Here is a 16,568-nt window from a genome sequence, read left to right as displayed (position 1 = left end):
TTAATATTTCAGACCCATAACTGTATGACACACTATTCTTTTAACCGCTGCCTTCACATCTCCATTCCTGAGGCTGTAGATGAAGGGATTGAGCATTGGAGGGATAAAAGCATATAAAGCTGATATAACCTTGTCCTGTTCCATTGAGTAAGTAGACTTGGGCCTAAAATACATAAAAATAGCAGAACCATAAGACAAAGTGACGACTATGAGATGAGAAGTGCAGGTGGAGAACGCCTTCTTCCTCCCTGATGTGGACTTTATTTTCAGGATGGTTGTGATGATGTGCGTGTAGGATGTGAGGGTTAATATGAAGGAGCTGACAATGACGCAACCGCAGGCCACCAGGAGGACCATCTCATTTATCTTGGTTGCCGTACAGGCCAGCTGCATTATAGGTGGGATGTCACAGAAGAAATGATTGATCCTATTATTTCCACAGAAGGACAAACTAAAAGTGAGAACTGTATTTATTAAAGAGTTTATAGCGCCACCAATCCAGGAGAAGGCTACAAGCTGAATACACACTCTTTTATTCATAATGGTCCCATATAACAAGGGATGACATATGGCGTTATAGCGGTCATACGCCATCATTGATAGCAGGTAGCACTCTGCTCCACCCAGGAGTATAAAACAGTACATCTGTATGGCACATCCGGAGAACGGGATGGTCTTATGGGCTGATAGGAAGTTTGACAACATTTTGGGAACAGTGGCAGAAATGTAACAGATCTCCAAGAATGATAAATTGGCGAGAAAGAAGTACATTGGGGTGTGAAGAGATGGCGTAAGCCTGTAGGCAAAGACTATAGATATATTACCCATTATGGTGGTCAGATAGATGAGGAAGAACACTGCAAATAGCACATGTTGGAGAACAGGAGCTCCGGAGAAGCCCAAGAGGATGAAATAGTCAATCATAGTTTGGTTCTTTCTATACATTTTATTCCGTGAATCTAGGGAATATAAGAAAAATTGTTCAATTAAGGAGTTTTAAAAACCCATTTTTTATTACCCTATAATGGAGAACTCATGAAATACATAGAGGAACCACAACTATGAACCAGGACAAAGAATGGCAAAGAGTATACCTGAAGGAACTTATACACTGGTACATTACATGGACAACCATTCATTTCAGTAGGCATTGTGCAATGCTCCATTTCCCCAGTGGTGGTGCTGTAAGGAAACTATGTACTTGCCGGTGGACTGTTTGACAGAATGCACCTGATCAGTTTCACACTCTATGAAGATGCTATCTTTCTAATGAAGCAGGATTGTCTATGGCATTGTTGTTGTTGTTATGTTATTATCATAACATAACAACACAATGTAACGCCTGGAGTAGTGGATCCACTGGACCGTCACCAGCGATGGCACTAACCTCACCAGGGAACGGAGTCTAAGGGGCCGCTGGTTTTCACCAGAGCCCGCCGCAAGGCGGGATGGACTTGCTGCGGCATGCGACCCCCAGGTCGCTACCCCTGGCTTGGTTGCTAGTGACGGCAGGCGACGCGTGGCAGGAGCAGTAGGCGGAAGATGGTGCTGGCAGAGGTCTGTAGGCGTAACCACAGGTGACAGGCTGAACACAGGAGCAATGGTGTAACAGGGGAGCAGGAACCAGGAACAAGGACTAGGGACCAGGTAGCGGATAGGAATCAGGAACAGGGACTAGGGACCAGGTAGCGGATAGGAATCAGGAACAACAGGGAGCTGGGCCAAACGCTATGGGAAGCATGTAGAGGCTCCAACACCTGTAGTGGGGCAGGGCTGGAATATATAGGGAGTGATTGGTGCAACTAACCAATTAGGAGCGCACTACCCCTTTAAATCTGAGACAGCCGTCGCGCGCGCGCCCTAGGAGGCGGGGACGCGCGCGCCGGCCGGCACAGTGAGAGACAGGAGCGGAGGAGAGGTGAGGCGCCCCCAGGGGCGGAATTAGCAGCAGCGCCGGGTCCCTGCACAAGGACCCCGGCGGCTGCATGGGGCAGGAGGAGGTCGCGGCGGCGGCCCGGAACACGGGAAGCCGCCGCGGCCGTGACAGTACCCCCCCCCCCTTTGGCCTCCCCCTCTTTCTTGCCTGCAGATGGCGGCAAATCAGTGATGAAGTCCATCCCTATGTGGTGCCAGGGAAGGTCTGGACCTGGCAAGGGCTGTAATAGGCCGGCAGGCCTTAGTCGGGAGGACTTGTTTTTGGCACAGATGGTACAGGAAGCCACAAAGTCCTTGACATCTTGGAACAGACTGGGCCACCAGTAGTGGCGGGAGATCCGTTGCCCGGTCTTTTGGACTCCAGGGTGCCCGGCCTCCAATGAGGAATGTCCCCACTTCAAAATCTTTCTTCGAAGCGCAGGGTGAACATGGGTCTTTCCAGGGGGTATTCTCTGAAGAGTAGAGGTGACGACTGGTACTAGGCGATCGGGAGGTATAAAGTGGCGAGGGGATGTGGATTTGTGGATGAGATCCTTCTGTAAGTTCTCCCGGATGTAGGAGGACATGGCTTCAGTCTCGGGTACGGAGAGAGGGTACACCCGACCTCGAGGAGAAGGAGTACCAGGAAAGAGGTCTTTGGGACAATCGTACGCCCGGTGAGATGGTAGAGAGTCCGCCTCCTCGGCAGAGAAGGCATCCGCCAAGCCTTGGTCTTCCGCCGGTAGGCCGGATAGAGGCTTGGCGGGGTCAGGTGACAACATAAAGTACTTGGTCTGAGGTGACTTGAGACACTGGTTGGAACAGTCCTGACCCCAAATGAGAATCTCCCCGGTTCTCCAGTCCAGCTTAGGGGCATGTAATTGCAGCCAAGGAAGTCCCAGGAGGATGGCGGGAGAAGAATGGGGCAGGACATAGAAGGATATCTTTTCCTGATGTAAAGGACCCACCTGGAGGACTAGAGGTGCGGTCTGGTAGTACACATGGTCGATAAGAATCTCGCCCGTGACCGAGGAGATAGTCAGGGGCCTGGCTAGTTGGGTCACGGGTAGCCGCCATCTTTGGACCAATGTTGCCGCAATAAAACTTCCTGCTGACCCAGAATCGAGAAGGGCAGTAGTCTGGTGATTTTGTCCTGAGGGTGTCTGGATGGAAACCGGCATAGACAAACTTGGAAAGGTGGCATTCACACCTAGGGACACCTGTCCCACCGGACCTAGGTGCGAGCATTTCCCGGACGCTTGAGGACGTTGGGGACATCTCAGCCGAAAGTGATCCGAACCACCGCAGTAGAGGCAGAGATTCAGCTCCAGACGACGAATTCTTTCATCAGGCGTCAGGTGAGCCGGTTCCACCTGCATAGGAATCTCAGGAGAGGGCTGGGACACCGGAATGTCAGGGTTCTGGAAGACCGGCGCCAGCTGGTGATGGCGACGGGACAGGCTTAGTCGTTGTTCATGCTGAACCTCCTCCTCCCTCTCCGAAAAACGAGTATCAACTCTGGTGGCCAGTAGGATGAGTTCGTTCAGGGAGGTAGGTAGGTCTCGGGCGGAAAGCACGTCTCTCACCCGACTGGACAGGCCCTTCTTGAAGGTGGCTATTAGAGCGGCCTCATTCCAGTCTAATTCTGCCGCCAGGGTACGGAACTGGATGGCGTAGTCGCCAACAGAGGAGCTCCCTTGAGAGAGGTTGAGGAGAGCAGTTTCAGCTGAAGAAGCACAGGCAGGTTCCTCAAAGACGGAGCGAAACTCGACTAGGAAGGTTCGGAGATTGGCAGCAGCAGGGTCATCTCGGTCCCACAGCGGCGTGGCCCAGGCCAGAGCTCTACCCTCCAATAGGCTGATGATGAAAGCCACTTTAGAGCGCTCGGTGGGAAACTGACTACTTAAAAGTTCAATATGCATGGTGCACTGAGTCAGGAATCCTCTGCACAACTTGGAGTCACCAGAGTATTTGCTTGGGAGAGCCAGTCGAAGTGTAGAAAAAGCAGCAGGAGGTGGTGTGCGCTGGGCTGTAGTATGCTGCTGTAATGCGGCAGTGAGTTGCTGAATCTGCTGCGCCTGTTGGGTGACCACACGGGCTACTTCACGGATATCAGGCACCTCGCCGGGATCCATGGTTGGAGCCTACTGTAACGCCTGGAGTAGTGGATCCACTGGACCGTCACCAGCGATGGCACTAACCTCACCAGGGAGCGGAGTCTAAGGGGCCGCTGGTTTTCACCAGAGCCCGCCGCATGGCGGGATGGACTTGCTGCGGCAGGCGACCCCCAGGTCGCTACCCCTGGCTTGGTTGCTAGTGACGGCAGGCGAGGCGTGGCAGGAGCAGTAGGTGGGAGATGGTGCTGGCAGAGGTCTGTAGGCGTAACCACAGGTGACAGGCTGAACACAGGAGCAATGGTGTAACAATGGAGCAGGAACCAGGAACAAGGACTAGGGACCAGGTAGCGGATAGGAATCAGGAACAGGGACTAAGGATCAGGTAGCGGATAGGAATCAGGAACAACAGGGAGCTGGGCCAAACGCTATGGAAAGCATGTAGAGGCTCCAACACCTGTAGTGGGGCAGGGCTGGAATATATAGGGAGTGATTGGTGCAACTAACCAATTAGGAGCGCACTGCCCCTTTAAATCTGAGACAGCCGTCGCGCGCGCGCCCTAGGAGGCGGGGACGCGCGCGCCAGCCGGCACAGTGAGAGACAGGAGCGGAGGAGAGGTGAGGCGCCCCCAGGGGCCGAACTAGCAGCAGCGCCGGGTCCCTGCACAAGGACTCCGGCGGCTGCATGGGGCAGAAGGAGGTCGCGGCGGCGGCCCGGAACACGGGAAGCCGCCGCGGCCGTGACACACAACAACAAGAATAGAAGGAGATCAAGTGATCAAGATGAAACTTGATGATATCAAGAAATTAGCAACCAATCACAGCATAGGGGTCATTTCTATTCTCCTGTCTCCTGAATGATTTTTATGGGCAATGTCTTTTTTTACACAGTTATTATAAATATGTCCTATTATTCTGTAATTGTATTGATATATGCGTTATATTTAAAGATGAAAACCTGTACCTGTGCCCAAACAAATATCATACTGTACAAAACCTGATCATTTAGCCTCCTCCCCAACCTTAGGATGTAGCGGCATGATCCAAAAAGTAATGTAATCCAAAAAGTAACTTGAAGCATTTGATGAAGAGACCAGTCGGGTCTAGAAACGCATAATGCTGAGCCTTTTATACATGTTTTTATTATTTTAATAAATAATAGTTTTTTTTATACTTCATCTGTTGGGAGTAGCTGAGCCTGTTAATCCTGATGGAATTTGGAGAGGGGGACTGCATCTTGTTACGGCCCTGGCGTGGGTTTGCAGGAAGGCTGCTTACTGGTTCCCTCCTTGAGTATACGCATGGAGAGTTGTGCCTCGATCTTGCACAACTTATCCAGGTGAGAAGGGACCCAGTTTTACTCCGTACTGGAATTCTATCCATTCTATTGCATCTGGTCCTGCACATGGAGCGCTGTCTTTGTTCTCTTTTACTCTAGCTACAAAAGAAAAGGGGACACTCCATACTCCCCACTACAAATTTATTACCTGTGTCTTTAGGGCTCATATACACATTTATTATTTGGAATCTGTATCAAAGAGATTTTAAGTATTGTGTACAAATGGTTTTCCTAATTTGACACAATGGAATTATGGATTTTTTTTGTGGATTCCAATGAAATCAGTATATAAAAAAAGCAATATGGTGCAGCTCAAGCTGCACAATAGCTTTCATTGTACTACTGAGAAAATAAAATTGGTGGTATACATTGCCGACCTGTATTGCAGCTCATGGGCCCTATGTATCTGCGTACATTTGTCCTTAGCCCTACTGCTTTTGATCTCCATCAACCAAGGTTTCATAACTTTCGACTAAATATTTCTTAAAAACAATAAAACGATTTATAATTAAATTAAAATGTCCTTAGCACCTGTCCTAAAGTTTTTACTCAGGTTAAAATGTACCTGTTGTTACAACTTTCAAAATCTAAATCAACAGTAGTTGTGTTATAAAGCAAGTTTGCAATATACAGTTATAATTTTTGCTGTTGTTATCATGCTGTAAAACAAAGCTGAACTTACCAGAAATCCAGGTCCAGTCTCCTGAAGGCAGATTTCCTGACTTGTGCTGGTTGAAAAAAACAGACTAAGCACAGAAATTCCGGCCAATACAGAGTCACAGCTCAAAGTGTCCATCAGTCACATGACTGCCTTCTCTCTGTGAGTGCTCAGATGGCCTGGGATACATAGGACTTCCTGTTTTCTGACTGTTTCCTGTTTTTTGAGAAAAAAAAAAGAGCCAGAAAACAGGTAGTGTGGTGTTTTCCATAATAAATTAAAAAAAACCAAAAAACTGTTGATTTAGATTTTGAAAGTTATAACGACAGGGACACTTTAAGGCATGTCACATGCCAGATGACCCTTGTTTTTTCATCCCATAATGCACACTTCAGCAGGTGATGGGGTATCACATAGTCTAAGAAAGATGACCGAGATGTACCAGTCTTTGGCCCTGTTTGTACAAGAAATTTGCACCCTTTTTGATGCAGATGTTATATCCCATACTTGTCTTAATAGAAGCCAAGTCTTCACTTACTGCACATTGTTATTCAGCCATTGTCCCTCTCATTTCTTCATTGTAATCTTGATGAAATTCTGAATGATCTTCTGCTGTTTTTGTTTTTCATTTTATTGCCTGGAAGCATTAGAGCATGGCAGCACGGTCCTTGGTTATACAATAGTAATATCCTTCTAAAATGCAAATAGAATAGACTTCTAATTACAAAGCCTGGAAACAGACAAAAACTAGATTCAGATTAAAGTATGACCTAATAAGCGTAAAGCAGTCAAGTGGAACGATCTGCAATATTTCTAGTACTGTCACAAGAAGTTTATTTAGAATTTGTTTTCTATTAGCTGTATTATTACATGTAAGGCTATGTGCACACAACGTATGTCTTACATAAATCACTTCCGTTGCTGTAATTTGCAACAATGGCTGAGAGTTATGCAAAATATATGTTGCATTTGAATGAATGGAATCCGGGCCGGAGCGTAAACACATAATATACGCTCTGGACGGGATTCCATCTGGCCGCACGAAAAAACTAATATGTCAGTTTTCCTTGAATAGCGCCCGTACAAAACATGTCAGTTCACACAATGGGGCCTGCGGCTCCGGCTGCATGCTCCATTGTGTGCAGCGGTAAATTGGGATGCGGGTGCACATGGGTGCACCTGCATTTGAATTCAGCAGAAATGAAGATCATGCGGACGATACTGCAGTACCGACCGGGATGATCTTCAGTAACACCGGCCATTCTGTGACCCGGCTGGGGTTATACGTAGTGTGAACCTGGAATAATAATGTTTAGTTGTTGGAATTATTTCCGTGTATCATTTTCTGTTAGCCTAATAACCCTCAGGGGTAGAGAAATCAATCTTATAATTTAGGAGATTATAAAGGGTGGTCTGGGATAGAAGACCATATTTTTTATTACCCTATAATGGAGAACTCAATAAATACATAAAGCAACCACAACTATGAGCCAGAACAAAGAATGGCAAAGAGTATACCTGAAGGAACTTACACACTTGTCCATTACGTGGACAACCATTCATTTCAGTAGGCATAGTGCAATGCTCCATTCCATCAGTGGTGGTGCTGTAAGGAAACTATGTACTTGCCACTGGACTATTTGATAGATTACAGCTGATCAGTTTCACACTCTATGAGGCCTCTCACTCTCTCCTTTTTTTTTCATTGATAGCAAGAAACTAGCAACCAATCACAGCACAGGGGTAATTTCTATTCTTCTGTCCCCTGAATGATTTTTATGGGCAATTTTTTTTTAGACAGTTATTATAAATATGTCTAATTATTCTGTAATTGTAATGATATACTGTATGCGTTATATACAAAGATAAAAACCTGTACCTGTGCCCAAACAAATAGTATACAAAACCTGATCAACTATCCTCCTCCCCTAACCCTAGGATGTAGCGATGATCCAAAAAGCCTACAATAGGAAACGATAGCTGTTCACACAATGTAAAGTACGGCCAATGGTTAATTGATTTTTGGGCACACCCAATGGTACGCGCAAGTCAATTGGGAAAAAATAATGTTCCTGCTGCCGATACAGGAGTATCGGCTGCAGGAATGTGCTGAACGGCGCTCGGTAGCTGGCAGTTAATCAGCAACGAACGAGGGTAATAGCAAATATAGATTTCATGGACTCACCTCTACAACCATCATGAGTTATCGAAAAGAAATTCTGTTCAATATGTCCTTATAATGGAAGTCAGAGGGTAAGGTGGAGTTATTCCTTTAAATAGAATGCCTGTGATGGTGAATGAATAACTATAGAGATGCCACCATCTGATTGACAATATTAAATAGTGAGTTTAATTGCCTTAGTGACAAAAGTAGTAATCCTCCTGGGTACATAGTAGTGCCCAAAGGGCTCATTACATAGGGAAACTTAGAGAAAGTTCCTACCTGTACAGATGAGTTACATGTGGTTTATTGCGTCGCTCTACAACTTTGTTAATAAATTATTTTCATAATCTTTTTAACAGAACATGATGGTAGTATCAATTATTGACAGGAAAGTTAAGGAATAATTTTCCAGTATAAAACTTTTCACATGTCAAAAACACAAAGTACACGTTGTAAAAATGAGGTAGAATCATTTCCCCAGTTCCCGTACCCATGTTGTCATTGGCTTGGTTCAAATCTCTGAGAGAGCCCAGCCTTGTCAAAGCTCAAAGAAAATCTCTAGCCTGTACAGCAATAATCGTTTCTTTCTCAGGGTCAATCGACATATAATGGACGCATGTTTGTGTTCCCCCTAGACGATGAGCCTGGTGTTCAGTGGTGTGAACTATGTTCTCCAAAAATAATCTATTATGAAATAAATGGTGTACTGTACGTTACCAGAATTTGCAATTCATATGCCTTCTAAGGATGAGCGAGCATGCTCGTCCGAGCTGGGTACTCGATGGTACTCGTTACTCAAACAAGCATCTCGCGATAGTCGAGAAAAAAATCATCATCAGTTTCCTGTAAGTTTGGGCGCTATTTCTCAGCCAATAAACATGCAGGAGACTCTTTGGCAAATCCTGCAATCACGTGGGACCCATACATGTCAACAGCAGCGATTGGTTGGCCAGATCAGATGACCCTGCCATATAAAACTCGGCGCTGAAAGTGCTCGCTTCAGACGCATGCTGTGAGAGATCAGGGAGAGAGCTGCTGCTGGTCAGGGAGAGTGTCAGTGTAGGATTTAGCGTTCCAGTAGGCAGGGTATATACTAGCAATACAACCAAACAGCCCTTTTCAGGGCTTCAAATAGTTTTTTAATAGTATTAATACAGACTGCTGGCTGGAAGTTGCAGTGCTGCTTCCACAATTTAACCAGCACACTGTGGTGAGCGGCTGCTGGCAGAAAGGGGGCATTAGGTGTTGCATACACACCCCTAAGAGGTGATTAGTGTACTCTTTTTTCACAGCGTGTATCTAGGTCCAGCCAGTACCAGACTGTAACGTACAGCCCCCCTAAACTAGTGGGTATTACACTGTATTGCTGGGATTTGTAGTACACCTTTATAAAACTTCACTGCTCATTGTAAGGGGGTATCACAGCGTTTATCTAGGTCCAGCCAGTAGCTCAGCCTCCTTCCCCACAGCCTGGCCCCTCCAGGGAAAGAAGGGATTCAGATCCACCACCATGCTCCCAGGAACTCTTTTCTGGACCCTTCCCTGAGTCAGAGCAACCAGAGCAATCGATCTGTCCTGATGCCCAAACTGCAGCTCACGCAGTCAGTGGGTGATTTGGGAGAGTGGGGACTTGCAAGCGGGGTTGGAAGAGGTGTCTGATGATGATGATGAGATCCCGTTGTCAGACAGTGAGGTTGTAAGGAGGAGAGTGAGGAAATGGAGTTGACAAAAATGACGTTTAGGATACACACCGCCACAGTTAATAGTTTGTTAATTCTGTTTGTGTCTTAAAGGGGAGGGTAACTATCACTTCATAGAACGATTGACGTGACTATAACTTTCATATTGACATGTCAGCCTCCTTACCCCCAACAGTTGCATAAATAGGGCAGAGGTGGTCAGGTCGTCACCTTTTTGTTTCTGTTTGTCTATCCGGGAAGTGATGATCAGGAAGGAACAGATGCGGCACTCTGCTGAGGGCCCTCTGCCCCTTCCTTTAAGCAAGTAGGGTTAGGGTCAGCACTTGGACCCTAACAAGTTTGGTGACATGTCAGAAATTTGGAAATGATGGATTGGTTACCCTTCAGTTTAATTTGTTGGGATATATACATATTGTAAGTTTGCACAGTATGAGAGAGAAATCTATCTAGTTGTGCTCATGCTTGTTTGTTAGCGCTTAAACCAGTTAGCACTTAGAATTGTCACATTAGTCAACTAGGGAATGGGATGTCACTATTGTTGGGTGACTGTTTTCAGTTCATAGTTCACATAGTAAAAGTTTAAAGTTCTGCACTTATCTCACTTTTTATTGGTTGTTGTTGTTTGATTGCACAGTTTGTGTTCACTTTTAGCACTTTGATAGTTAAGAAGGATGTGTGCTTTCCCCCCCAAAACATTTGCACTATGATGTACCACACCACCCCTTACTGAGACACCATGTATAAATATATTACACTTTTTTCTTAATTTAATATTTTCTTATTTTTTCTTAAAGGGGTACTCCGGATCGAGACAAGAAAAAATGAAACTTCTGTAGAATATAGCATATAGCTTTATTACCTATCTATCCCCAGTTTTGAAACTACCAAAAATCCATTTGTTTTGTGGTTTTCTGTTCTGTTTTGTGTTTCTGTATTTCCTGGTTGAGCAGATGTAGTCAGTACTACAGGTTCCAGAATGCATTGCTGTCCCTCTGTTTTAACCAGGCTGTTGCACAGAATTAGGCATAATGGTGCCATTAGGCAGCCTCAGAGGCATGCTGCCCCTGCTGTTTCCTGTCCATTTCCGTTGTGTTTCCATCAATTTCTGAGGTTGAGGTTTTCACACGACCTTCCCTCTACCAAACTTGAGTCTCCTGCAAAAATACTCGAGTCTCCAATTGACTTCAATGGGGTTCGTTACTCGAAATGAGCACTCGAGTATCGGGAAATACTCGTCTTGAGTAACGAGCACCCAAGAATTTTAGTTCTCGCTCATCACTAATGCCTACCTCAAAATAATAGTAAATACAGGGATCAATAATATTGCCATATAGTGACTGCATAACACTACCATACCATAATTGAATACTACCACCATACCATGACTGGTAAAACTCTTACATTGTCACTGGAAAACACTACAATTCGATCGAATACTACACTATTCGAACTATTCGTTTTCAATTGAATATTCAATTGAAAATGCCTTAAAAATATGATTGGCCCTCCAACCCCCCTGGCGCTTTTTTTTTAGACAATAAACATGCAGGGGGGGAGGGACAGCACAAGGAATAGGCAGGACTTTAAAAAAAATCTTTAACTGTGATTGGTTCGCTAAACTATGTCACCTCCTAAGTATACGAATAGTGGATTTCAGATTTGTTTCACTTGCTGGTTGGAGCTAGAGAGGGAGAGACTGTATACCAGGGAAAGTTAGCTTTTAGGTGAAGTTAGGTAGGAAGGGACCCCCAAAAGTCCTTGTTAGAACTAAAGTATAGAAAGCAGAGATTTAGAAGCTGTTGTGAGACAGTGTGCTCAGACAGGCAGCAAAAATAAATAAATAAAAATCTTTCGAATCAACTGGTGTCAGAAAGTGCCACAGATTTGTAATTTACTTCTATTAAAAAATCTCCAGTCTTCCACTACTTATCCAGTTCATCAAGGTTGCATTATAAGGGAATGGCTGTTGGAGACTGGGGGACCTCAAATATAGTGCCCTGCACTTTTTCCAGACTTGATAACCTAAAATGCGATCATATGATTTGCTGTTTAGGGTATCTCCGTAATCCAGAGCCTCAATTACCTGAGATCTGTTATTCAAGAGTGGGATGCCATGCCTCAGCAGACAATAAGTCAACTTGTGTACAGCATGAAATGTCATTGTCAAGCTGTAATTTATGCTCAATGGCACTGTAAAGGCATGTGGTCATGCAGTGGCGTAGCTACCATAGAGGCAGGGAAGGCGGTTGCTATGGGGCCCATGGAGGGAAGGGGCCCAGGGAAGATGAGCCTCCTGTGTCCTTTTGCTTAACCCCTTATGTACTGCAGTGTGTAAGTGACCCAGTGTTCTCTTACATGCTGCAACACAATAACGGGTTAACAATTAGCTCTATGCCTCACTACCCTGATAACCTCTGACCTCTGTTCTCTGAGCTCCTGCAGAGGTCAGGGGTTATCAGTGCAGGAGTAGTGAAGGAGGGAGAGCTAATTGTCTTCTGTATTAACCCTTTGTTTGTGTTGCAGCATGTAAGAGAACACTGGGTCACTTACACACTGCAATAAATAAAGGGTTAAGCAAAAGGTAGTCTGCTCTTGCACCTATGTATATAACCATGAGGCTCCTAATAGGCTGTTATAGGTAAATACAGTGGATGGACAGAACAAGCATATATATATATATATATATATATATATATATATATATATATATATTAGTGTGTAGGGGGGCCCCATAAAGTTTTTTGCTATGGGGCCCCATGAATCCTAGCTACGCCCCTGCGGTCATGTCCATTATCCTATATCTGCTGTGGGTCACAAAGTGCTTCACTCGTCTGTTTGCTCTTCTGCTCTCTCTCGATGTGCTTGTCTTCTGGCAGCTTCTCACCTATGCTAAGCTGGTTTCATGTGGAATTAGGCTCCCTCTAGTAGTCTCTTTAGTTGGCGGTCTTCAGGGACCTTTTCTGAGGATAGCGACCTGGGTGTTTCCTGCAATAGTGCCCATCTTGCCTTGCGGCAGTCTGGTGATAACCTAGGCTTCTTAAAGTCTACTCCTTGGAGAAAATATGTCAGCACTCCTCCAAGTTTAGGCAGCTCCTCTCCGATCATGCTAAGGTTGCCTTTAGTCTTCTTGCTTTCCAGCGTGGCCTCAGCCTGGGTTACTCCTCTGTGGGTGTGAGGAGATCCTCTGGTAGGAGAGTCTACCAGATTTTATCTATAGAGGATTACATTCATTATTTACTCTGTGAATGGTGTGAAATATAGCTAATGCCCTAAATGCATGTCCATATACATATGCTGGAGAGAAATGAAAAAATCAGGGATTTAATCAAATCCCGGGAAATTATAAAATTACCACTCCGTTGGGTCATTTCCCTGAAGAAAGTCAGGGATCCGATCAAATCCCTGAACCGTTTCAGTGAAATGATCAAATGAACAAGTCAGGAGTTGAAAAAAACGGCGTCCTGGCTCATATGTGCATTGAAACAGGCACCAGACTTGTAAAATCACTTCAATTACTCACCCTAGCCAGTGTCCAGATGGCGAGGGGAAGATGCCAGGAACCGGTTGGAAGCTGAAGCATTCAGGTACCAGGCACGGCAGCAGGGGACAAGGAGTAGGAGGCCCAAGATGACATTGGCATCCTGGCTTATATGTGCATTGAACCAAGCACCAGGCTTGAGGCTTGTGCAATTACTCACCCCAGCCAGTGTCTGCACAGTGAGGGGAAGGTGCCAGGAACCGGTGGGAGGCTGCAGCATTGAGGTACCAGGCACGGCAGCGGGGTATGGGTATAAGGAGGCATTGGAGAGTCTGACTTACAGCCTCCTGAGCTGCAGTCCAAAAGGCAAACAGATCAGGTGGGTGCCAGCGAGATTGAGCGGAGCCATACCACTGGAATGAAGCCACAGAACACCGATCAGCATTGGTGAGTATTAGGGATGGTCCGAACCGAGTTCGGATCGGGTTCGTACGAACCCGAACTCTCGGTAATGATTCCCGCTGTCTGCCCGCTCGGTGCAGCGGGCGGATCCAGCGGGATGGCCGCCTGGAAAAATGGGATACAGCCATAGCCATAGGCCAGGTGGTCTTCCCGCTGGATCCGCCCGCTGCACGGAGCGGGCAGACAGCGGGAATCCGATGCTGAGCGTTCGGGTTCATCCGAACCTTGGCGGGTTCGGACCATCCCTAGTGAGTATATATGTCATGGAGTAATAAAACAAAAAGTGGTTCCTCTGGTTGCAATGTATTGTACCTACCATTCTTTCCCTTCTTCCCATTTGATTCCCCCTTCTCCCTACATGTAGTGTTTATTCTTATTTTACTTTAATAAAATCAATAGAATAAGAAAAATGGAGAGATCTTTATTATAATTGATACTATACTACCCAGGGCTAATATATACATACAGACATATATTTTTCTTACAAGATTAAGGAGCAATAGGGCATTGGGTTTTACCTTTTCACAAAACATTTTAACATTAATTGATACATTATCCTTTTCATGGCCAATTTTACCTCACCGTTCCTTAGGCTGTACACAAATGGGTTTAGCATTGGTGCTATCACTGTATACATGACGGAGACCAGTCTGTCCTGGTCCATTCCGTAACTTGATTTTGGCCTGAAATACATAAAGATCCCGGACCCATATTGTCACAACGATTATGTGGGAGGTACAGGTTGAAAATGTTTTCCCTCTCCCCTTTTTGAATGGAACTTCAGAATGGTTGAGATGATCTTAATGTAGGATATCATGATCAGTATGATGGAAAAGCCAACGAAGCAACCACTTATGAGAAAGATGACCAGTTCATTGATCCAGGTGCTTGTACATGATAGTTCAAGGACCGGTGGAACGTCACAGAAGAAATGTTTGATCTTATTATTGCAGAAAGTCAATGAGAACGTCATGAGAGCATGTATGAGAGAGTTTACTGCTACGACAACCCAGGAACCTATGATGAGTTGGTTACATATGACTTTATTCATAATCACTTTATACAAAAGAGGATTGCATATGGCGTTATACTGGTCATAAGCCATGGCTGCCAGGATGTAACACTCTTCCACCAAACAGGAAAAAACAATACATCTGTAAAGAGCAACCATAAAATGAGATGGTCTTCTGCTCCGATAAGAAGTTTGACAACATTTTGGGAACAGTGCATGTCGAGTAACATACAGTATATCCATAAAAGAGAAGTTAGCTAGGAAGAAATCTGTAGACAAAAGAGGCGTTAATATTCATCTGGTAAAAAATATATTGTCCTCATTTAGGTGTATTCCACATATAGTAGTACCGTACACAAGATCTGAGTGAATCTCTTTCAAGGTAAATCCACCTCTTCCATTCCCTATACATCTTTTCTCTCCAGTGCACCAATACTGCATACAATGCCTCATTTTCCCCATCCCCCCAAAGATGCAGTCAATGTACCCCATAAAACTGATAGATGTTCTTAAGAGTCATAGAGCAGTTGTTTAGAACCTAAACCTTGCCATTCACATTAGAATTGATTGCTACAACCATTCTGAATATCAAGCTCTCAATTTCAAGTTCTCAATATTAATTCTCATAATCAATCAATCTCTGTTGGCAGAATCAATAATCTGAATTGGAATGAGGGGCTTAGTTGTAAGAGGTGCAAAGCTGACTGGGAACCTTGACTCAAGTTTTGACTCTGACAGGAATTATTGGAGATTTCAGCTCCGAAGGAGGGAGAATCGTGAATGCAGCTTTGTAATACAATACAGGTTGTATGGGTGGCCAAACACCTTTACTAGCTGTTGGCTAAATCTTAGTTTGGAAGACAGCTATCTTTCCATTCATGCTTCTTGGCAGAACTTACAAATGTTGTGAATAGGTAGAGAGGAGGTAAGCCACTGCCAGACACCAATGGCAAGACTTATTTCCCCTAAAAGGGTCAGTTGGTTGAAGAGGATGTACCATCAGGTACACTCTCTTTAAGACACACAAATCGAACGGCGCCGGCAAGGGGAAGCTGGTGCCGCAGTCCTTTTTTTGAACCGCGTCCTGGTTCTCACATACGGCACCGTTCTATTCAAGGTTACTGGGCTGGGTTGAAACACTGGAGGCGGACACCCCCCTCCCCCCCCCCAGTGGGAGGAACCCCCCCGGCCCCTCCATGACACGACGGTTCCATTAGAATATATTGTATATAAGTATTGTATTGCCTCCCAAAAGTTAAACAAATTACCAATATACACTTATTACAGGAAATGCTTATAAAGACAGGGGGCACTGAGGGACACATCAAAAGTCCCTTGCTGTCAGAAACGTATATATATACGTTCCTGCTGCACGGGGCATGCGCAGCAGGATTATATATATACATATGGCTGACATCAAGGGGTTAATGTCCTATTAGTATATTGCAAGGTTTTGGCAACTTTTGCTATATAACTTTTTTTTTCTTCTAACTTTATAGGTAAAACATACTTACTGGTACCATCAAAAAACTAAATTTTAATATGACAGCTGTACCACTGACTACTTGGAAATGACTGGTATCATGTAGGATCTGAGGTAGCAGTGCCTGTGTGTCAGCCATGGTCAAAAGGAATTGATTTTCTGTACTCTTGCAGATGTCTTGCTGTAATTTCCAACCTTTGAATTCAGAATAGATTATTTGTATCTCACGTGACAAAATAAAACC

The 16,568-nt window shown here is 45.0% G+C and overlaps 1 protein-coding gene and 1 pseudogene across 1 annotated transcript; both read right to left on the bottom strand.

Annotated features, from left to right (window-relative positions):
- Positions 1-8,486, bottom strand: LOC138768666 (olfactory receptor 5V1-like). Its single transcript, XM_069946617.1, has 3 exons — positions 8,469-8,486; positions 6,564-6,718; positions 1-959 (listed from the first exon to the last, which is right to left on the bottom strand). Exons 2-3 carry the CDS (start codon positions 6,568-6,570, stop codon positions 1-3), a joined length of 966 nt encoding a protein of 321 aa, XP_069802718.1. The 5' UTR covers positions 6,571-6,718; positions 8,469-8,486.
- Positions 8,487-14,343: 5,857 nt separating this feature from the next.
- On the bottom strand, positions 14,344-15,067 carry LOC138768665 (olfactory receptor 5V1-like; annotated as a pseudogene).
- Positions 15,068-16,568: the final 1,501 nt, after the last annotated feature.

This window comes from Dendropsophus ebraccatus, chromosome 12 (genome assembly GCF_027789765.1).
Source record: "Dendropsophus ebraccatus isolate aDenEbr1 chromosome 12, aDenEbr1.pat, whole genome shotgun sequence".
In the NCBI taxonomy this organism is placed as follows: Eukaryota; Metazoa; Chordata; class Amphibia; order Anura; family Hylidae; genus Dendropsophus; species Dendropsophus ebraccatus.
Note: the sequence above shows the minus strand (reverse complement) of the source record. Positions and strands in the feature narration are given on the sequence as shown.